Source organism: Penicillium digitatum, chromosome 4 (genome assembly GCF_016767815.1).
Source record: "Penicillium digitatum chromosome 4, complete sequence".
NCBI classification, from domain to species: Eukaryota; Fungi; Ascomycota; class Eurotiomycetes; order Eurotiales; family Aspergillaceae; genus Penicillium; species Penicillium digitatum.
The window spans coordinates 422,780-444,786 of record NC_089387.1 but is presented as its reverse complement, the minus strand read 5'-3'; the positions used below and the strand labels follow the sequence as shown (position 1 = coordinate 444,786).

At 48.1% G+C, this 22,007-nt stretch overlaps 7 protein-coding genes across 7 annotated transcripts; 1 reads left to right on the top strand and 6 right to left on the bottom strand.

Annotated features, from left to right (window-relative positions):
* Positions 1-1,808: 1,808 nt before the first annotated feature.
* Pdw03_0142 (Major facilitator superfamily domain, general substrate transporter) lies at positions 1,809-3,698 on the bottom strand (the record flags this gene model as incomplete). The annotated part of the gene is made up of 4 exons (XM_014681862.1): positions 1,809-2,740; positions 2,805-3,147; positions 3,210-3,480; positions 3,538-3,698. 4 exons carry the CDS (start codon positions 3,696-3,698, stop codon positions 1,809-1,811), a joined length of 1,707 nt encoding a protein of 568 aa, XP_014537348.1.
* Positions 3,699-4,966: 1,268 nt separating this feature from the next.
* Positions 4,967-6,673, bottom strand: Pdw03_0141 (Cytochrome P450, E-class, group I; the record flags this gene model as incomplete). Its single annotated transcript, XM_014681861.2, has 4 exons — positions 4,967-5,391; positions 5,445-5,988; positions 6,038-6,510; positions 6,568-6,673. The coding sequence occupies 4 exons, from the start codon at positions 6,671-6,673 to the stop codon at positions 4,967-4,969; spliced, it is 1,548 nt and encodes a 515-aa protein (XP_014537347.2).
* A 1,681-nt stretch (positions 6,674-8,354) lies between these two features.
* Pdw03_0140 (Fungal transcriptional regulatory protein, N-terminal) lies at positions 8,355-10,772 on the bottom strand (the record flags this gene model as incomplete). Its single annotated transcript, XM_066099520.1, has 3 exons — positions 8,355-8,875; positions 8,961-9,269; positions 9,329-10,772. The coding sequence occupies 3 exons, from the start codon at positions 10,770-10,772 to the stop codon at positions 8,355-8,357; spliced, it is 2,274 nt and encodes a 757-aa protein (XP_065957247.1).
* Positions 10,773-11,436: 664 nt separating this feature from the next.
* Pdw03_0139 (alpha/beta-hydrolase) lies at positions 11,437-12,282 on the bottom strand (the record flags this gene model as incomplete). Its single annotated transcript, XM_066099519.1, has 2 exons — positions 11,437-11,772; positions 11,824-12,282. 2 exons carry the CDS (start codon positions 12,280-12,282, stop codon positions 11,437-11,439), a joined length of 795 nt encoding a protein of 264 aa, XP_065957246.1.
* Positions 12,283-14,169: 1,887 nt separating this feature from the next.
* Positions 14,170-15,696, top strand: Pdw03_0138 (Transferase; the record flags this gene model as incomplete). Its single annotated transcript, XM_014681859.2, has 1 exon — positions 14,170-15,696. One exon carries the CDS (start codon positions 14,170-14,172, stop codon positions 15,694-15,696), a length of 1,527 nt encoding a protein of 508 aa, XP_014537345.2.
* A 590-nt stretch (positions 15,697-16,286) lies between these two features.
* Positions 16,287-16,979, bottom strand: Pdw03_0137 (2OG-Fe(II) oxygenase family oxidoreductase, putative; the record flags this gene model as incomplete). The annotated part of the gene is made up of 1 exon (XM_014681858.1): positions 16,287-16,979. The coding sequence occupies one exon, from the start codon at positions 16,977-16,979 to the stop codon at positions 16,287-16,289; it is 693 nt and encodes a 230-aa protein (XP_014537344.1).
* Positions 16,980-19,683: 2,704 nt separating this feature from the next.
* Positions 19,684-21,981, bottom strand: Pdw03_0136 (Protein kinase-like domain; the record flags this gene model as incomplete). Its single annotated transcript, XM_066099518.1, has 1 exon — positions 19,684-21,981. The coding sequence occupies one exon, from the start codon at positions 21,979-21,981 to the stop codon at positions 19,684-19,686; it is 2,298 nt and encodes a 765-aa protein (XP_065957245.1).
* Positions 21,982-22,007: the final 26 nt, after the last annotated feature.

Below are 22,007 nucleotides of genomic sequence, written 5' to 3'. Positions count from 1 at the left end.
CTCAGTGAGGGAAAAGACGCCTGCGGACCTGGCGGTAGGTAAGTTGTGCTTCTACTTGCCTCGACCCCGTTGGCCGTTTTTGCTGCAAAAAATAGGACAAACTCTGATATATACCGTCTGGTAGATGTGATCTGCGGAGATCCTCAATAACAAGAATGCACCTCGACACGAGAATCTGCGTGACATTGAAGCTGTTGATTTATCATGGTACCCCCGGCGCCACCCGTTCCCGACACAGATCGGGACTCATCATTCAACTAGACTAGCCTCTGTCAGTGCGTGCGAAGGCTCATTAGCGCGAAGGAGAGCTGAAGCCAAGCCCTTGGAAGAATTCTGCGGTCCTGTCTACAGCCCTGCATTGGAGTAAGCTGACTGTTCACTCTCTTTTAGCTTTGTGGGTATTCCACCTAACCGAATACAAGACTCCCCTTGCAACAGTCATCCCTAGAGTGGTGTTTGGGAAGATTTCTCCATAGGGCTTTCATCTTCTTACCAAAATGAAACCATATTCATGCTGCAATCTTGTACGACTAGAAGCCCTTGAACAGAAAGGAAACTATTGTTGGAAGATCAGTGAGTGTAGATGTTCTACAGCGTTGGAGTTGAGAGAGCACCGAGCGGCCAGACCATAGGTAGTGACACTGAAGAGTTCCACATTGACGGATTTAGAAAAATTACCAAAAATTGAGACGAACCCTTTTTCGTTGTCTTTTTCTTTGATCAGACATTGTGTTTTGTTCTTTCGATATCATGATCCCTCCATTGGAATATCTGCAAAAAGACGGTCTTGTCATACTGCGCCTGGATGACAATGTGGGTGCAAAAATATCGAGGCGGGGTGCGATGAAAAAAAAAAGGATAGAGGCTTGAGATACAGGAACATACAGGAACAACATCATCCTTGTCCAGAGTCTTGATTTGCCCAACTAATGGAAATTACAGCTTCAGTGTGTAGCTATCATACTCCCGGTGAATACAGGTTAGCCTAGACTAGACAGAGACCTACCTATGCAACCACACGCCTGATTACCACCAGATGCTTGCTTATTTGCTTCTACGAGCATAACGCAAATCGATCTTCCTATAACCTCTTCTAAATATACCCAATTGGGAGTTTACAGTACCTATAGGCTTTACGCATGTTTCTGCGGAGAAAAAGAGAAGAGACCTGGTGGGTCGATCTGAACGCTTGAGGGCCCCATACCCTAGGCGAACTTGAAGCAACTGTAGCCATGTTGCCAATAAATATACGTATTATAAAAGGAGTAGAAAAATTTGAAAAAAAAACAGAGCCGATGGACAGAGAGATACAAAGGCAAGAGAAGTCAACGGAGGAAGGAGCAATGAGGGAATTTGCCCGTCAAGCAAAATTATACTAGCAACCAATAATAGACCACAGTTTAAGTGGATTCTCGAGAAATGAATGGTCAGGTCTAAGTTGCCCTAATAATGACCATGCGCCTGGTGGTAACAGGCAACGACTAGAGTGATACTTTCTTTTAATTGACCTAGTGACCTGGTGAATGGGCCACCTCCTTACTCCGAGAATTTTCTTACCTGTGGGAAAGAAAGCCCGAGAAATTACTTATTAATGCCACATCGTATAACTTTCTCATTCTTATGTGGAGAGGCGTGGGGAGTTGCTTGTAGCTTCACGCATTTTCCCTGTCTCTACCACACGTACCTAATAATGTGTCTAACAATCTCAATCTAAAATTCATTCTGAAACCATGTAATTTTTCAGTCCAAGGAAGGGCTTGTTAGGTTACTTAGTCCCTCCCGAGACCCTTGCTATATACTCGTCCACCCTAGAACAGGACCTTGGAAAGATCCTTGTTATTCTGAACTTTGATGTTTTTCATCATAAGCACCCAGGCAATTGAAAGCCCCATCACCGCGGTACCGGCAATCATCATGTTTCGCTGGCTAAATGCATATGCATCCTGGATAGCAATGCGAGCAGGTGTGCCAACTGCATAACTGAGTTGGACATCCAACGACTCATATATGTCTTCCCACTGGTCTTTCAAGTCCGCTGGCAGATTCGCACGTAGCTTGGAGGGAAGGGTGTTTGTCCAGATAGCACCGGAAACACTGCTGCCCACTGCGCCACCCAGGTACCCGAAAGTGCTGAGAAGTGCCAACATGGCAGCATAGTCTTCATGCGAGGCCGCAGCAAGAACAGCAACTTGCTCGATCAGAATAAAGGTTCCACCACCCACTGCCAGGAAGATCTGGCACATGCACATGTATCCAACGTTGTGACCCGGTTGACGGAAGTAGATCATCAGACCACTTGCTAGGAGGTAGAGGGGCACGGCGGCACAGAGAAGCCACTTGAAGCGCCCAGTTGCTCTGATGAGGAAGCCACAGCCAATTAGCCAAATTGGATCCATGAAATCAAAGATGGCGCTGATATAACCGGCCTGCGTCAGACTGGTGTTGTAGACGACCTGAAGGTAGGAGGTGAAATAACTGGCCCAGCAATAATAAGAAATCTGGTAGGTTACATCCAAAAGACATGCGCCAATGACCGTTCGATCGGTGATCAGATGGAAAGGGATGAAAGGCTTCGGGGCCAGCCATCGCTCGTAACTGACGAATACCACGAGAACACAGAATCCCACAACCATCATCGCAATGATCTTGGCCGATCGCCATTGGCCCTCGGTGTTGCCTGCGATATTGAAAGATGTCAGGAAAAGGATTGTGCCGCCTATCATAAGGAAAATTCCGATAGCTGTGTGTCGCAAAAACCAGGGGTTAGTCAAGATGTCCGAAATGGATTTGAGAGCGTGCCTGACCATCAAATTCCATGGTGTAGTGCCAAATGGCTCCTCCCCAGGTTCGTGTAGTCCTCTCCTTGTATTGCAATTGACCGTTTTTGTCGGCCTTTCGTTTAGCCATTTCCCAGGTCACAATCAAAGGGAGCGCAGCGATAGGGAGAATGATGCAGATTGTCCCGTAGGCCCATCGCCAGTTGGTTTCATGGAATTGATTTGACAACGGCGAGCCCGCAAAGGCAGTGATCATACTAGGAGAAGAGGTGAGGGCATAAGCAAGGCCTCGATCACGAAGCGAGGAGGTGTCTGAAGTGATCACGTCAATGCAGAAAATGGCACCGGTGAATCCAACAGTATAAAACGCCTATTGAGTCATGAGCGATTTTAAACCCAGGGCCGTGGAGGATATGGGTGATCGAAACAGACCTGTGCAGCACAGTAGGTAGTGATATTGTTACAAGCAGCCATCATGATCAACCCCATAATTGCAATCACCAGCATCATCACGAATCCAACAGTTCGATCAAAGATATTGAGGATTTTAGCGACAGGCATCAAACAAGCAGCACCCATAACGCTAGTGATGACTGAAATAACGGTCAACAGCGAGTGTTCCGAAAAGTCACTCGTAATGTAAGCCGAGAGGTTTGCGGTGAGACTGCTGTTGAGATTGTTGACAAAATACACCAGCCACATACTATATTCGCTTTAAACCTGACATGCAGGATAGAGGTCTTCTCCGTAGGTTACTCACCTAGTATAAGCAACAATCAGATGCTTGCGAGTCCACGTAGTTGTAACTGCGTCGGCGATTTGCACACCATCTTGCTGAATCTCCTCTGGTACCTCCGAGTCCTTTGTATTCAATGACTGCGGGCGCTCCGCCGTGGCTCCTTTGATGGCGTCTGTATCCATGGAGGGCAGAGAAGTCTGGGATCGACAACCCAGAATGAATGGTGTGAAGGGCAGAGATGATTTTAACCTCTTTCTCAGTGTCTGTTCAAATTTTAGACCGGTTCAGTCCGTGTAAGCGAGGGTGGCGTTGCCCATTTTGCGTGGGTCCGTCAACACAAGCAGTGTCTAATCTCTTCAGTAGTATTCCGGCGACAGGAAATTACGGTCAAGTCTCAGATGGCTCTCCTCAGTACCCCATTCGGACTTGGGGTGGGTACCCGGTTCCAAGGTTTCCACCGGAGTGGCGTGATCAGATAACTTCATGATCAGATAACTTTTACGATCAGATAACTTTTACGATCAGATAACTTTTGAAAATCAGATAATTGATAAATTCCGAATCTAGCTCCCGTGGTTTCCATTAAGGGAAACACACGGACTACATGCTCCATGCAAGGTTTCGATAACTAGCTTGGAATTCCGAATGCTCGGAATATCGGTTGGATTTGATTTAGTCTTAACCCTGTTTGTTAAGTGGCTTGGCTTTTGACTCATTTGAAGATGTAGCTTGTGCTTCTCTATATTCTAAAGATTGGGGACCTGATGAGCGAGTGCTTTTGGTTCACGTCTATAAGCTTTTCATCAATGCAGATATTGCAGATGAGATGTCTCGACTTAGTCTTGTAGGAGCTTTTCCTTGGGTTTCAACTTCCTGGTGAAGCGCGGTAGGATTGGAATGTAGCAGTTATGGCAGCAAGGTCCTCCGCTATTTGTCCAAATAATTGGGTAGCGCTATAGAAAGTTAGGGCCAGAAAGTTGGGGCCCGTGAAAATTTGATTTACTTGGCAAAAGCTTTCCTCCCTAGTGGTTAGGAAAGCGAATTTATTCTCCACAACATGGCCAAGGCCTGAAAGTCTAAACAGTAGCCAAGTGATTGCCGACCATTCACAGAGGGGAGGAACTCCCAGGCCTCGTAACTTCGCAGCTTGGCGGGCACGGCGGGCACATAATTGAAAATGTATACGGGGGGAGCCGGGTAACCCGGCTCGAATGTTCAATAGAACAATTTATAATTCCTGGCTGTCATGCGAATAATGGTGTATTGTGCGGATCGTGCTTGCTACCGTTGTTGTCTACAAAGGTGGCCCCGAAGAACTCGATGTACGAGTCTGAGAGCACATAACCCAACCTTGGAATTTTTTGATCCTACAGCAAAAGGTGTTTAATCTAAGGGGCAAGGACTAGGGACAATTGCAAAAAAAAAATTCGTAAAATTGTGTATACCAAGGTCAATTCTGAACAGGCGTCAGAGCAACCTTTGTCCCATTAGCATTTGACAACGTCGACCGCAAATCCTCTGTCCAGGGATCAGGATCTCGAGTTTCAATTTTCTCGAAATTTTGCATAATCCTGGTAATAGTGTATCCAGCCTCCGTCAGCGCGAACTGCTGGCCTATACAAATCCGAGGACCTCCACTGAAAGGAAGGTACGCCCAACCAGGCCTGATATTTTCCCATCTCTCTGGTCGGAACTCATCCGCATCAGATCCATAGATTTCTGCATTGCGGTGCATTGTGTATACGCTGAAGATAATCTCGTGGCCCTTGGGTATATGAACGGGGGACTTTCCATCTGGGCCCCCGCCGACGGGAATATAAGTGTCTCTATTGGCCTGGCGTATATTGAAGGGGACGAGTGGGTACATGCGCAGAGCTATAGATTGTTTAGCAGATTACATAGCCAGAGCTAGGAGTAGTGATGCTTACTCTCGTTGAGAACCCAGGTCAGATAACTCATAGATTTCAGATCGTCGAATGATGGCTTTCGTCCATCCAATGCGAGCACTTCTTTTCGCAGTTTGGTCCACACATCCGGCTCTCTAGCCAAGATGAAGAATACAATGCTTAGTAGGCTAGCAGTGGTGTCGCGACCAGCAAACATAATGCTCAATAGCTGATCTGATATGTTGGTTTTGTCAAGTGTCTGCTTCGACAGCTCGTAGGAAAACACATATCGACTTTCGGTCAACCGCTTGATATCTTGATCAACTTCTCGACCGCTGTTGGCTGCAACCCGGTAGTCGATGGTCTGTTGTACAAATCTCTCTGTATAGGCGCGAATAAATTGAATGGATTTGATGTATTCATTCCTGCGGTAAAACTTCCCCAAAAACCCAAATCGAAAGCGTATGGCAGCCACGTATCCGGCTATGTCAAAGGCTTTCGCAAATTCCGCACCTGCAGAGGATCGTTCTTCGCGCAGCGAGTGAGCAGACTCTCCAAACAGAAACTCGGTGGTGGTGTCAAGAGTCTGCCTCCAGTCAGTTATGTATTCCAAGAAATCAAGCATGATAACGTACTCCTTTGAGAAACAGCGGGCACAAATCGATGGTTGACCCATCTTGCGGGATTTGCCTGATGAGCTCGGCAGCATAGTTCTCATATAACTCAGTGTTGTTAATCTGAGTGCGCGAGAAATTAGGCCTGAGGAGAGCCCGTGCATGTTCCCACTCGCTACCGTCTACGCCGAAGATGCCTCTGCCCATTATTGGACGGAGTGCGTCTATTCGAGACGAACCTATCCCGAAGTCTTTGAATTTCAAGGACAGGATTGTTTGGATGTTCTGTGGTTCGACTGTGAAAATGAAATTTCGATTGACGATTCTCGCCTTGAATGTCGGACCGTAGCTTCGATGCCAGCCGCGTACAAGTTCGAGAAACCTATGCTCGGGGCCGGCTTTGGCTACTTCCACGGCCATGCCAAGACCAAACAAACCGTGGGATACAGAGTGTGCTGGGGGTTGACAGCCGTTTTCACGAGCGTATTTCCATCCTGAACGAGTTTTTAGTCTGAGTGTCGACCCAATGTCAACGAGGAAGGAGTACATACTGCGAAAGGCTTGTATAGTCTTCGCTAACAACCAAGTAACCACGACAGCCCCAGCAACAAGACTGAAAAGGGGAATCTGCAAGAGGCCAAAATACGCTAGTGTCATAGCTAAGCTAGTTTGCAGCGAAGAGTTTGCTTTGAGATTGTTAACATGGCGAGACGGGTTTCATTTGAATGATATGTGTGCTTCCGCCTGCACCTCGTGCGAAGGGTCATGACGCAGCGCCTCACTTGTCTTGAACTAGCGGGGTAGAGAGGTTGATTGGTGCTCACATTCTCCTTTCACCACACCTGATAAATGCAGTGCCCGTGGATGATCGATAGCTCAGTTCATTGGACTTTCGACTTCGGAGCTAGAGCTTAATTTAGGTATGATGATAATGATGATCTCATTAACCCACTATAGCTCGCTATCACATACATGCTATTTCATTCGGGTACGATAGCCTGCCGAGGGGCATGAATCGACCTTGAATTGTTTCATCTCACGTGAGACTTTAAGATGAGCGAACAAGTGTGACCATTCATCGCTGCTACAAGCTAGATGCATAACGCGGAGAAAGCATACAATCTGGTGATCTGGATATCTGCAGAAATTGCCGTGTTTCTCGCTTGCGTTATTAAAAACGTGAATCCCAATGCGTATGGCTCAATTCCTATTGGTTTGGAATTCTGAGCATCGATACATGTGGGGAATCTTATAGCGTATTCTCGATCCGAGAGGACGACAAATGCGGCGTACGCATCATTTTCTGCAACCGTGGTATTTGACGCTGCAAAGATGAAACTGGGTGGGGTGCATTAGGTTGACAATATATGACAATCGATAGATGGGTGTCTATTTTTAACAGGCAGTCTTGTTGACTTTTGGTGCATGTAGAGGAGGAGATGAGAACCCCGAGATTCCCGCGAGAGGTGATTCTGTTTTCAATCCGCTGCATGATATAACGTAACACAACATGATGCCTGGAATGAGAATGCAAAGCAAAGAGCAAAACTCATAATCACCTATTAGAACCATGTGGAGGTTAATGCGGGTACTTCTGTTCGTCACCCCCCTCGGCCATTTAATTGGTTTCACAGCAAGGCGCTGTAGCGGGGTAGGAATCGTAAATGGTATTAGATCGAGAGCGGCATATATACACGAAAGAATCTAGATCCCAATTCTATCCCTTCACCGAGATTCGCGATCAGGTCATCTCTGCTCAATATTTACTCGTTCATGATGAGACTGACCAGCACGTTGTCAAGCCCGTAGTGACGATCTGGGCCAGCATTGTCGCTTGTATCCTATTTGGAGTAGAGTTGATAGTGCCGGGCTCGACTGGTGTCTCATCAAATCACCTCTCGCCATGAAACCTTGAATTTCTTAGAATTGAGTGATCGGGATGCTTGCCATGATAACTGGATCAAACACTCCGCAGATCATTTCCCAAAGACCGGGCACAGTGAGAGTTGGATATGGAAAAGTGCGGCTCCAGGCGGAAAAACAGGCGGTGCTGAAATTAACCGGAGGGAAACTCGTTTCACTCGAGGATCAGGTTGGCGTGCAGCGCAGCCTGAAGTGTGATGGCATGCATATCATGCACACCACTAGATTTAGACCGAATGAGGGGCCCGAGCGGATGGCTCAGGGCTAGATGAGTCTTTTTTCTTCTTTATCATGGCTTGTGTTTATCTTAGGAATTTCGGCGGTATGTACTTGGCGTTCGCGTCCATCAACTCTGATATATCGACTTTCCCCTCAGTTGACGCGTATATAGCCTTTCGGCTATGTCCGCCACATGTCATGAGTCATACCCCGAAGTCCAGCACTCAGACAGTATATCCCCGTATTTGTGCATCAGCTCCTTGAGGGCCACACCACAGGTCTGTGACCCGCCAATAGTGACATCAAGCGACATGAGTCCTTTCATGAGGATATCGATTTTTCGATCCCAGATCCCGTCTGGTATCAAAAACTGTGTGTCATCCTTTGATGAATGATCATCGGAGCAAGAGTGAAGCTGCAGGTCTATAACACTCTCAATGGCCCTTTGAAGGGCTGTGATAGCTAAGCTGGGAGTGACATGATAAGCGGTGAGTGGGACTTCGGCACCGAGTCCATTTTGGAGGTTGAAGGCCTCCTCGGCGGGTAAGCTGAGTACGCATTCAACTACCTGTGCCACGCATGAGGCTGCGTCGCGCTGATATTCCCAGACAGCGGGCCCTATTTCTTGTTCGATAGAAGCATCAAGGTCTTTGGTCACCCTTTCGAAGACTTCGGCGAGAAGAAAAACCCCAAGACTCCAGAACATCACGAGGGAAACTAATGCACAAATTGTCAGTAGGATACCGATGATAGAATTGTGGGGGAAAGGACGAATAAGCGAATTCATCAGAGTGTAGCTTACCAAGGGATATCCTAGGACACGTGGAGAGGCAATGGAAATTTCTGATGCACTGAAGAATGAAAGGTTGGAATGATTCACTGAACTCACGAACAGCTGCCATGCTCAAGTTTGTTGCTTCAATTGTTGACGAGCACCGTTCCTTGGCGGTGCCATGCTCCTGGTTAGCAGCGGTTTTGATTTTTATAATCTGCCTCCACAGAATGAATGTTTCTGCACTAGCTTTCCGGCAGATGGGTTGAACATTGATGTTCAACTCAAGGATATTTTGAGAGACTGCTAATGCTGCTACGGCCTCTTTGCCAGAAAAAACTGTGCGGCTTTAGTTCAGTTGCCACAAAGTCTAGATTTCTCATTCAAAGAACACTAACCTTTTGTAGTACGCCATAGATCTGGAAGTTTGCATTGCCAATCCATCGCTAACGCTGCGCCTGTGTCACGGATATACGCAGTCCACCGGACGATGTTTAAACTTCCTTCAGCTAAAGCGCTATATGTGGATGATGGTCCCAGGTTCGCACAGTATTGAGTGACGAGTCCATCCAAGTAGAATAACTTTTGTAAAGCTATGTCTAGGAAGTGGTTTGGTACAAGATCCTCTCTGTCCATTATTTTAGTAGGTGTAACAATACCAACAAACAGGAGTGTTGCCAATACAACTCGAAATGACCGAATATCTTTTGCGTCGCTGAGAAGTGATCTTGCTCGTACCCAAGCATCAATGAAAGCGTTCAAGGAAAAGTCATCTCCTGCCTCTCCAGACTTTGGATTTCGAGAAAAGTCATCATGAGCCAAGCTTGCTTCAAAGGAAGACGAGCTTGGCAACCATTGCATTGAGAATGCGCGAAGAACCGCATTGAAAGTCTCATCTGATTTCTTCCGCGCGGCCGAATTCAGTCGATTGCCATAGAGGCCACCCAGATGATCAAGGAACCGAACACTTCCCAACAAGGAAATCTCATAAGGGATTGCTTTTGACGATACCGGAAGAGAAAATCGGGGTGTGATAGGGATTGGATCCATTGCTGAAGTTGCCGATCCATTTGAGCTCCCTGAGTCACTGTTCTTCAACCGGTAGCGACTCATAGTCGCGTAAAGATTGCAGTCATAGTCCAAAACCCTCAACGCACTGGCTGTAGCTATTGCTTCGTAAATCCGAGCGAGACGATCACCCAATATATTTGCATCTATTCCAGAATTCAGCAGGTTGATAGGACTATTGAATGAAAGGCCAATTGTTGGTCGGTGACGATTTGATTCGAGTTTTTGTCCCCCGTGCAAGCAAGTCAGATGAGACGTGAGATCTGTACGTTGACCCTCAAGCTGGCTCTCCTCCAGCGCTTTGTCCTCCGAACGAAGCGCAGTGAATGAGTTGGAAGGCCCAAAGTTTGTTGAAAACAAGTTGACGCTATCCGCGACGATCTCATCATAGTCGAGATTCAACCAAGCCGCTAGAACATCTTGGTCAGCGATGGAGGTAGCATCAAATCGATTGCTCGGGCTGCCAACGACTTCCTCGGGTGTTGCATCAAAGTCGTTATATTCATTTTGCCTCGTTGATATTATAGGTTCCCCGCAGTTTCGCTTTGGTCGTTTGCGAGAGAAGGGACTGGACTGGGCTATAGCGAATTCGAATGTACATTGGCGTCTCAGACGTTTGCAATTTTGGCAGATCGCATCGGGAATTCCGTCTGGACCCGACTGCACCACACAGCGTCGCTTCGAACGTCTGCATTGGTCACAACTTGTGTTTTGGCGCCGCGGTGGATTCGCGGGAGATGTTGATGCCTTTGAAGAATTGAGATCACCCGGCATTCCGTATCTACATGATAGCTACAAGACAAGGGAGTGTCCGCTGAATTGTGTTATTCCCGAGGGACGGCGCGGCTGAATTGATTCTCCGTTCCGCGCCTGCGAAGGTTCACAGCATCAGGTCAAATAATTTCGGTGGATGCTGCCTGAATGTGCCTGATTCCAGGCCGGCAAAAAAAATTATGAATGAGCCCGTGGTAAAGAGCGGTGTCGACAACGGTGTAGAACATGGATTCAGGCATCTTCAGGCAAATCCAAGCAGCAACCACCCGGCCCCCTTTATATAATTCCAAAATGGCCCATGCACTTTCGCGCACACCTCCACTCCTTTAATGACGTCTGAAGTTGGAGGCAACAATTTTAAACATTAATCAAAACCAAAATATGATATACCTACCAGGCCCGGTGCTACTATTGAATAACCGATAGAAAACTAGGTTTACAACTATGGTATGCACCGGTATGATGAAGCTTGGAATGAATGTGCATGGCTCTAACTTGACCTGGAATAATATTGGATAATCTGGCTAATCTTTATACATCATACGCAGTTATCTACCATTTGATCTGTATATTTCCCGGGGTTCAACCCCTTATTTTCAACCACGAAATGCAACACAGTATTCGATGGGCACACAGAAAGGGCGACAAGGCTTAGTCGACATGCTTAGACCTTCTCTCCGGCTGCCCTACGAACACAATCGACAATAAAGCCCGGGTTACTCAAAAATGGGGAATGGCCCTCCTCGCATTCCTCAACCTCAAAACAGCCCTCGCCTTGCGCAATCATCCTTCGCTGATACGCTTCCTCCACTGCGTGGTCGTTTTTGCAGACAATGTATGTGCTTGGAATTTCACGGTACGCGGTGTATGTGACAGGAACGGTAAACGGGCCCACGGGGAATGTTCCCAGGAGCCCCACAGCCCTTTCGACATCCTTCTGGTCGCAACGGTTATAAAGCATGAGGTGGACGAGGTCCTTCGGGAGTGTGATTACTCCATCCTGTCGATAGATTAGCTTTGAGGATATGAAAGGGAAGATTCACGTCCATACCGCTGATACATCCGGTCCACCGAACTTTTCTTCGAACTCCTTGCGCTGACGCTGGATCTCTTCTTCCTCGGGCGTCTGCGGGACCAACTGACCGAAATGGGTCTGGCCTTCCGGCAACGCCATCGCGCACATGTAGACCAGCTTGATTATACCGCCTTTCAAGCCCTGTGCATCTCGTTCCTTCTTTCCTAGACCCTTCGCTGCCTCCGACATGGCGACGCCGCCAAACGAATGTGCCAGGACAATTACATCCTTTCCGGCATCCAGTCTGGTCAGAATCACTTGTCGCACAGCCTGCGCGTCCTTCTCCCAGCTGGGCAGTGGAGGGTTGGAGTTCACCGAAGGCATTGTCACAGCCTCTGCATCGTAGTTGACCTTTGCAAGGTCATGGATGAGGCCTTCGAAGTGTGCAGGTTGGTGCCATGCACCTGGCACAATGACAATTGAAGGGTTAACCATTCTGAGGTTTTATTATAGTCAAAGAGGGATCAAATGTGGTGATTTGGGATTGATGTTGAATTGAGGGAAGAAGACAGAGATCCAGCCGTTTATATATCTAGATAAAGATTTGGTGCTCCTGCATGTCCCCACATCGGAGCCGCCCTGGTGGATCTCTTGGTGGGAGCCGCCCCAAACCTTTGGCCGCTGATTGGTCAAATCTCGCCAGCGGCTCTCCCGTTTCATCTTACAGGGTCGATGAGACTTGTCCCTACCTGGTTCCATAATCGTCCATGGATGTATCTGGAAGTGTGTAGGAGACTTACTAATTTGTCCACGTAATGCTTATGTGAGCTAATTATTGGCGTCAACAATTCGACCTAAGCCGTGGATGTTAATGATTACTGCTATTGCGACCCTTGAGCAAAGGCCCATCGGCCATAGTGTTTGGCCAGTGCCTGTATCTTGAGGTCAGATAAAAATCTAGCTTTCCCTATCTTTCAGCTGGGAAGGATGGGAGTTACTGCTAGGAATGTCCGAAATTTTGATTCTTCAAAAGACAAAATAAATGCACTTCATTCGTCAGACATCAAGATTATGGTCTCATGACTTTCTAAGCCCCCTGCTTCTCGGCTTGAAGAATGTAAATCTTCACAGCAAATATCTTATAGCTGTGATAGGTTACGATCCTTTGAACTTCGAACATAATCTCCACTTTGGTAGACACACATGGACAAGCAGTCTCGTGCAATTCTTAATAGAAAGATAAGAATAACCGACGAAGTAAATGATAGGCCCGCTGAGCATGAAGATGTGGAAGCATGAAACGGAACTTTAAGAAAATGAATGTCCTTAGAAGACTGCTTGGCCAACTGAGAGCTATCTCTGTGGAAAGGCTCCAAAATTGATGTTGAAGAAATTGAGAACAGACCCCCTTCCTACATTAGTTCAGCTTCAGGCAGTCAGTGGGAGTATCCAGACAGTCCAGATATGTACAGTCTGTTTCTGCAGATGTGTATTAGGAGTTTGTCAGTCGAAGCTACTGACTGATACCCTCTGAGACATGCCACGTGCCATCGACAGTCTAGCTTGGGCCGCTTATAGAAAACCCTCTAGAGCCCTTCAAGATTGCACTGATCGCTGAACAACAGCATCCATAAGCTTGATATGAATCTAACTCTGAAATCACAGTCAAATAGTTGAAAGGTACTCAACAGGAACCACCTTGTGCAGTGGGGAACTGAGGCACGGAGGATTTGGGCAAAGAAGAGAGAGAATTAGGAGGAGCCAGGTTCTTGTACTTGGTAGCTTTAAGACAATGGTAGGTGGGTGAACCAAAAAAGGAAGGCAAGTGGAGGCTTCACGTCTACAGGTGACACCTTTTATTGGCATCAAACCCATCTCTCCATTAGGACAATAGCATTGGATTTGAATTTTGATCTCGGTCACCCATATCTTCAATTAACATGACCACATACTCTAAATGCATGAAATTTCCCACAGCCATACACTTCGCTGTGTATGTGATGATAAAATACACCTCTGGGACCGTTTCTTTGTTTTAAACGGTGCTTACACTATCCCCGCATTTCTTTTTGTTCTTTCATTTTATTTCGTTGAAGGTATACATGAACTTAAATAAAACGTGGCCAAGTACTCTCTAGGTGACCTTGTAGTTCATTGTCCTCACTCGAACGGCGCATAATCGAGTTTGTTATTCCAAAAACGCAGACAAAGATGGGATGAAGTGGAAATTCCCCTCTGCGTTTAAGCACCACAAACGGTCACTCTTTCAACTTCACCTTCTTTCATCCTCGTCACCTTTCATCCTTGGCAACCTGTTGACGGGCTTATCCATCTTGATTATCCCGTTATTCTTGGATTTTTTTTTAACATCCAATCACGGAGATGGTACTCGACCGAGTACGCGTTTCTACGCGGCACACGCTTAACTGCGCCAATGAGGCGACAGTCCCCGCACTCGAGTCCTCTTTTAGTCTAGGGCCAATGGATCACACTGTGCCCGCTAAGTTGACTATTGAAGCCATACTGGTCTACAGAAAGCCTAAAACACTATCAGAAGCCAACTTCCTCCCGGTTGAACGCTTGAAGGTGGCTGCATCCCACCTCCTCGACTATTACCCGCATTTAACCGGCCGTCTGCAGCAGAATCCAGCCAGCCAAGCTCCGGAGATTGGTAGACTGGGTACTGGCGCTGAACTTTGGGAGGCACAGTGCGCGAGAAGACTCGCTAGCATCGCGCTGTCTGCTCTTTCAGCCCGTGTCTTGGTATTTAATCTGCCAGACTCTGGGAATGCACTTCTTCCAATTTTTTATTCAACAACGGGATCTGTCTCACAAAATCCCATCTTTGCCATCCAACACACCCGGTTCGGCTGTGGAGGGGTCGCACTAGGGATTCGAGTTCATCATCAGGTCTGCGATGCCACTGGGTTCATGCAGCTCGTGCGCGATCTCGCTGAGATCTACAAACAATTACGCGATTCCTCTCCACCAACACTCATCGCCCCCCCGGAGATATACTCACAATTTCGGGGAACGAACAGCCCATCGGCCAGCCAGAAGGAGAAAGCCCTTGCGTTCAACCCTTTGAATTTTTGCCTGGATCAAAACACCACGGTTATGCCAGAGACTTCTACACCCTCCTCCGTATACACTTGTCCTCTGCGTTTCCACGGTTCAGATTTGATTTCACTCCAAGGTGCTGCAAGCAACCCCAACGCCCAGGGACAGAGTCCACTCACCAGATTCGAGCTCGTCTCAGCCTATCTGTACCAAAAAATTTACCAAGCCAGAATTCAAGTTCTACGTGACAAGGGACTCGAACCAGACCCCGACGCGCTGCAGTCACTTCGCGATTTCTGGACGACTATGGACATGCGTGACCCCACCCGTCTGAAGCTCCCCGCACGCTACTTTCCAAACGCCGTGCACTGCCCCTCGACTTCTGCCTCCCACGAATTGCTCGAAAGGGGTCCGCTCTGGCAGATTGCACAGATTATTCACGATGCAATCCACTCTGTTAATATGGAGGAAGTCAAAAAGCAGTTTGAATGGATAGCCGCACAGCCGAACAAAAGTCACGTCAGGTTCAAAAAGATGGTTCCAGATGGTTGCCTTGTCGCGACCCAGTGGAGTAGGGGTAAGACATACGTTGGGGTTGACTTTGACATCGCCCCCAATGGCAAGCGCATTGCGCCTTCCCTGGTATCACCAGCTTTTAGCGAAGGTTACCGGGTCGATGGATTGGCAATCATCTTGTCTACCGAGGAGGAGGTGCCTCGACGTCAGAGCTATAGAGGTCCTTGGGATTGTGCCAATCTTCCGTGTGCTGTTGATGTCAATTTGAGTCTGGATAGGTCTGTATGGAATGTTCTTAACAGTGACCTCGACTTCTTGGCTCTTCATTCTTAATTGATGGGTTTCTCACTAACCTCGCTTTGGCGCGAGTGGCCTGGATTAGATCAATTTGTTTAAAAGGGTGTCCATATTTGGAATTTTCTGAAGCTGTCATTCTACAGGTCATTTTTTTCCAGAGAAAAGAATGGAACTGAAAACGATTAAAAAGTGGAAAACTCTCCTTAAAACAAAGCACAAATCTGCAATTTCTAAGCTGAAGGTCCACAAAAGAGAGCCTATCTCTGTTGTTGATGGAGCTTGGTCTGTATTCAGAACTGTGCACGAAACATCTTCAGATAGGTTCATACAGCCACATTTTCACGAGGTCCTCTTAATCACACGCCATTACAATCAATTTCGGGTTTGCCGCTCTCCTTTTGAAATTTGACGTCGGCACCGGCCTGTAGAAGCGGAATCCTCAACGTCTTTTTTCCGCCTAGACTGCAAAATGTCCCCGATGGACACCCCAGCGACGCCAACCAAGATGTTTGCTGTGGCCAGACACCATCCATATTCTCAATTGCCGACGCGAAGCCCGGGCATATGTCACTCGCATTTGATTTACACAGCAAACGAGCCAAGTCATCACACCATCTTGACTCAATCTATACCACCGGTGCCGTGAGCGCAGCCTGCTCCGCCAAAGCCTTTAGCGATCTCTTCTCTTTTTCAACACCATTCCGTCGCTGAGCCGTGTCACACAGCTCCAGATTCCCACATTCACATTCCCCATCCCTGAGCCAGCGATAAGTGATACTCCAGCGCTTCCCGCGCGGCCTCGCCGTCCCATCCGGGAGAGGATCATTCTTTCGCTTCCTAATACCATGCGTCCAATGCAACCTTGACTCGCCGCTCATCTGTATCATGCTCCGCGGGGTCAAGTCAACTTCGACGCGTTCCTCGCCCCGGCGGAATATCATAATCGCCGGTGCACCAAGAGATAGCGCGTAGAGCTGATCATATGGCTTGTGTGCATCTACATGGGGCGGAATGCCCGCGCCTGGAGGATAGTACTGCAGACAGACCTGGTCTGGAGGCCGGTCCTCGGTTGTCGGGATGAGAGGCAGGAGCCATTCTGGGAATTCCTTGTATGGAATCTCAGGGTCTATTCCGAATGTTTTATAGTCGAAGCTGTAGCCATAGTGGAGCGATATTCGGCCAGGGCGGTCGGGCCATTCTAGCTCGTTGGAAAAGACCGAGATGAGTCGTTGCTCGTGTTCGGCATCAACAAAATTGTCTTGCCAAAAGATCCCGTGTGGCTCGGTGGGCAACTCTTGAAAGTGGCTCCGATCTCTCATGATTTTGCAGCGTCGATCTCGGCCCTTGAACGTGGAAACCAAGTGGATGGAAGCTATGCGCATGATATCCTTCAAACTCTGATGTTGGGTGTATTAATTACTGGTATCAATACAATGCTCCTCGAATACCTCGTTCGTGATCTTAGAAATGTCTCCCCATGAATGGTTTTGTGCTGTATTGCAAAATTACCGACCATCAGTAAACCGCCCAGGCGATGTGTTTCTTCAGCTCCACGATAGTCCATGCATGTCAAGTATGTCTGTATTCTCCAAAAGACATAAAATTTCAACCACCGACTGCTACTTTCGTAGAGAATCTCTTGATATCCGTACCACCAGTTAATAGATGATGCCCCATCGAAGAGTTTTCAACATTGACTTGCAAGCCATCTTCTGCAACCTTTAAAAAGACGTACGGTTCTGGTTGGTACCTATCCGGTGACTCGTCGATATTGTTTCCACGACCTCAAAGAATGACCCAGAAGGCATCTTGGATCGCGCGCGTCTTTGGATATTGATACCTACAAGAGCTAGGCTCTTTGGCAACCTCCTTCACAGGCCCTGGAAATCAGGCCACGATCTACCGCAGCGCCTCTCAGAAACCAGAACTCTACGGTCACGACTTTCATTTTGAAGAGTATCTCTCCGCGAATGGTGTATTGTCCGCTGCTGTTGTGCATCTCCTCACCAAATTTCTTCTCGTTTTCTTTTCTCTTCCATTTATCCGTGAGCTCACACGAAAACTCGCATCGCGCATGGCGACGACTCCCGACCTTAAACAGTTGCGACATCTAGAGTGGGCAGAGTTATGTACTGTTGAACGTGAGAATGGAGGGGAAAAGCCTCGAGTTTGAGCATCCTTTGCCCGAGAAGGGACGTTGTATGGAGTAGAGGGGTCGTCAGGTTCTCAGGTGGTATTTTAATAACCGGCCCCTGTCAGGCCGAAACCTGACTCACCCTCTGCGAGTCAGCTTCTCCTCCAGAGATTCTTGCTTGGTGCCTTCCAGTTGGACCACTCCACTGATTCTGACAGAAGGAAATTTCCAAAGGATACTGTTGAAAGCATGTGAATATTCACATGCTACCACATGCTCCTAGTACTTAGTTTCCCATCTTATAGATAGTTTCTCTCTCTCTCTTCACGCACAACAGAGATTTTCCAGTTATATCTACACTTCATAGTAGAAACTGTAATACATCTCAGGTCATGAGCGCCGTTGCTTTCGAGGCTATTGTAACGTAACCCTCGAAACCCTGGTTAACCCCTTTTGGGTGCCTGCGTCGCACCACGGTGGAGATTTTTGACCCCACAAATCTGAATTTTCACCAATCCCATTTGACGAGACTCACACCTCGCCAACCCATTTTAGACAAGATCAACGCCTTGTCTAACCCCCAGGATACCATCTTTCGAACGTGTCACGTCACGGTGCGAACCGTGATGCTTAGTAAGAGGAAGATCATGGCACGTGATCTCCGACCTGTTTATCTTGAACTTCAGTTCTAGATCCTGTTGTAGCTCTGGGAGCTACATCTTGTATAATAGCCTGCCCCTGTCTGTACCTGTCAAGTGGAATCTGATCTGTTATGACCTGTTCCTACCAGTCATCTTCTATCATACCGTCCTGCCAGCCCGCACCCTGACACCCTCACTGCTAACAACCGGCATTATTCGTATATAATTGCTTAGGGTACTCTACAGCCTAAAACACCGGATTTTCAAGATACCTATCCTAAAGTAGTTTGACAATTACTTATCAAAGAAGCGCAATAATTTTCTGGTGACGATACCACGACAATTTGTCAGGGTGCGGGCTGGCAGGACGGTATGATATGAGGTGACTGGTAGGAACAGGTCATAACAGATCAGATTCCACTTGACAGGTATGTTACGGACCTACCCGTCACCAATCAGTGGTGACCCACCGGGTACACAGATGGGCCACCGAGAGCCAATCAAGCAATCACGTGATCACAGGAGGAGTATATCCCTGCACGGGGTAGGATATACTCAGAGGGGTCGATCTACCCCGGGGTGTAGGATATACCCCAGGAGCACTGGCGACCCCAGGAAGCGAAGGATATATAAGGACACTCTCTCATGTACTTAGTTTAGTTCTTCGTCTTCAATCATACATTGTTACTTGTGTTTACCTTTGGAACCACGTTGACTCATTAACTATATTATCACTTGACAACACCTACGAGCAGACCAATACTGCGGTATAGATCTACTCGGCGCTCTACCTGGCATCGTTCCTCGATACCCTCAAAAGGACTTAGGCTGGAATAAGACTGTGCGCAGCAACAGCTCGGTTGAGAGGCAGATCGTTGACGTTGGAGGATCAGCACAGGCAAGTATAATCAGGGAAGCTCCAACATAACTGTGACCAGTTAGGCAGTGCGTAACAACAGGTACAGGCAGGGGCAGGCTATTATACAAGACGTAGCTCGAAGAGCTACAACAGGATCTAGAACTGAAGTTCAGACAAACAGGTCGGAGATCACGTGCCGTGATCTTCCTCTGACTAAGCATCACGGTTCGCACCGTGACATAAGGTCTTTATATAATTATCCCGAGGGCTTTGAATTCCTTGTTCGATTTGTGACTTTAACGCTGTACTCCCTTCCCCCACGTATCACGACTGATCTAAGGTGTAGACGTAACGTTAACTAACGCAGTGGTCTATGGGTCTGAGGGCCGTCATGAGCAGACAGCAGTTGAGCTGGACAAGAGCTTTTTTCTACTTTTCCCCACCCCGACGCGATGGCTATGCCGCATGTTGCCAAAGGTTGGTTCAAGAGCCCGAGGGCACTTCAACCATTTCACTTCCTCCAGGTCAATAACAAACAAGCGAGCACCTAGGTCATCCCACAGCATATTGCGCCACTCACTGTCGCCGTGGATAACTCCATGCGACCGGAGCACGGTCAGAGCTTTGTCGCGCTCCTGGTGAAAGAATCTGGAATTCTCATCGTTGATAATATACTGAAGCCGTTTTCCAGACCAGCTCAGTATCATCATCTGCGCCATTAATTCGCCATGGTACCAATATAAGACTTGTGGCGTAAATGTGCCAAGACAGACGGGGATTTGATTTCCTTGTAAGCTCCTGAGGTGACGATAATTGTTCGCCTCCGCTTGAAGGCGATGCTGCTTCTCCATTGTGGTAGCTTTAATGACCACAGTGTACCCGTGTGATAGAAGGGTAGCTTTGACGAGGTAACCTGTCCGACCACAGACGTGAAGCTGTTCAAACCCATGGTTTCGGTTTTGGGTAAGTTGGCGGTGAAGCCGGCGTGTGAACTCCTGCGGTCCTATAGAGTGTCTCTGGCCGCCGTGGAGTTTCCAGTTAGGGCATTCTTGATCCAGAGGTTCTCGGTTAACGATGCCGCGGATACAGGCAATTGTGCAGTAGGGTCGTGTAGATTGCCCATCTTTTCGAGAGGTCTGTTTATTATTCTGACCGGCTCGTTTGCTTTCGCTTTCCTTAGTTGATTGGCGGTTATTGCCTCGGCCACGGCTCGACCCGCTACGAGCCGCTGCAGCGATAGATGGCGAGTGCGATTCTTCATCACTACCGCTGCCTTCGGTCGACGAATGCTTTGGAGTAGAGATATCTGGTTTGCAGCGAGCGCGGGATCGTGTATTGTGCGTCTTCGGCTCTAGTTTCCAGTGCGATGGTCGATAATTGGAGGCTCGCGGGTCTTTACGGAGAGTCTCGGGGATTTTTCTCAACACATCTAGGTATTCGACATCCCAGGTCTCTAGCTTGTCGTATGCCGCATCATGCCATTCTTGAGACGGAGCTTTGGCGGCTAGCGCTTGAAGGGTGAATGCAAGCACCTGGCCGATAGCGGTCCGGTGGAGGCGTAGTTCATCGTCCGCCTGCACGTCCTGGTTTGGGATACACAAAAAATATTGAACAACTGTGGGATCATCCTCCGGGATATAGAGAAAAACAAAAGCTTCTCCTGTGCAGATATAGCCGTATTGAACCCCAATATCGATCATGTATGAGAATATCTGAGTGACCACAGCGGCGACGAGGTAGGTGGCATGAAACTCAAACGTATCGCCTTCCTGGTTAATGACATCGCGAGCTAGATTTATCTGGTGTAGACCCGCCACCAATTCGGGGATTGTCACCTTATGCGGCGCTTTGAACTCCACCGCATATATTGGTATTTGTCGTTCATCAGCCATAAGGTGCACGCAGAACTGGTCGGCACGACGATTACGTCTTCGTGTAGTGCCATCCCTATTGTTTCCCTGTATCGCGCCTCTTCCCCTTCCTCTGCGTCTCCCAGGCCTAGTGTTCGCGAATCGTTGGGGTGTTCGCACGTCCTGAAGATTCATTTGCTCTAAACTGTTCTGTAGCGAAGTTTCCGATAGGTTCATGCGGTCGTAAAAGGTGACTTGACCTTGGATTCCAAACTCATGTCGAAAGACTTCATCATCTCGCAACGCCTTGATAACCATTTCAACAAAATTATCCACCGTGTCTCGCTCGAAATTTCGAAGGGACGCCTCCGAATAAATCGGTCTGTTCTGGATATTCGCAAAGACATAATCGATTTGGGTATCAGAAGGGAAGAGAGGGCGCGAGGTTAAGGCAGCCGTGCGGTCGAGTTTCCTCCAGACTTGCTCCTGGAGCTGAGGGAAATCAAGCCAAGGGACTATGCGCTTGGGGTAAAGTCTGTTCACCGGGTTGGTCGCATCGCCCTGAGTCGTGAGGGTTGCATCCGTCTCGACTCTGATCGCTTGAGACAGATAGTTGTGGCAGCGATCGAGAAGGGTGAATAGTGTGTTGGACTGCACATGTCGTTCCGCCTCTCCCTGGCGTCGTTCCGCCTCTCCCTGGCGTCGTTCCGCCTCTCCCTGGCGTCGTTCCGCCTCTCCCTGGAGTCGTTCCGCCTCTCCCTGGCGTCTCTCCGCCTCTTCTCGCGCCTGTCTCTCCTCCTCAAGCTGACGCCGTAGCTCGGCGATCGTTTCTTCCATGCCTTGTCAAAAGCAGTTTTATCAGA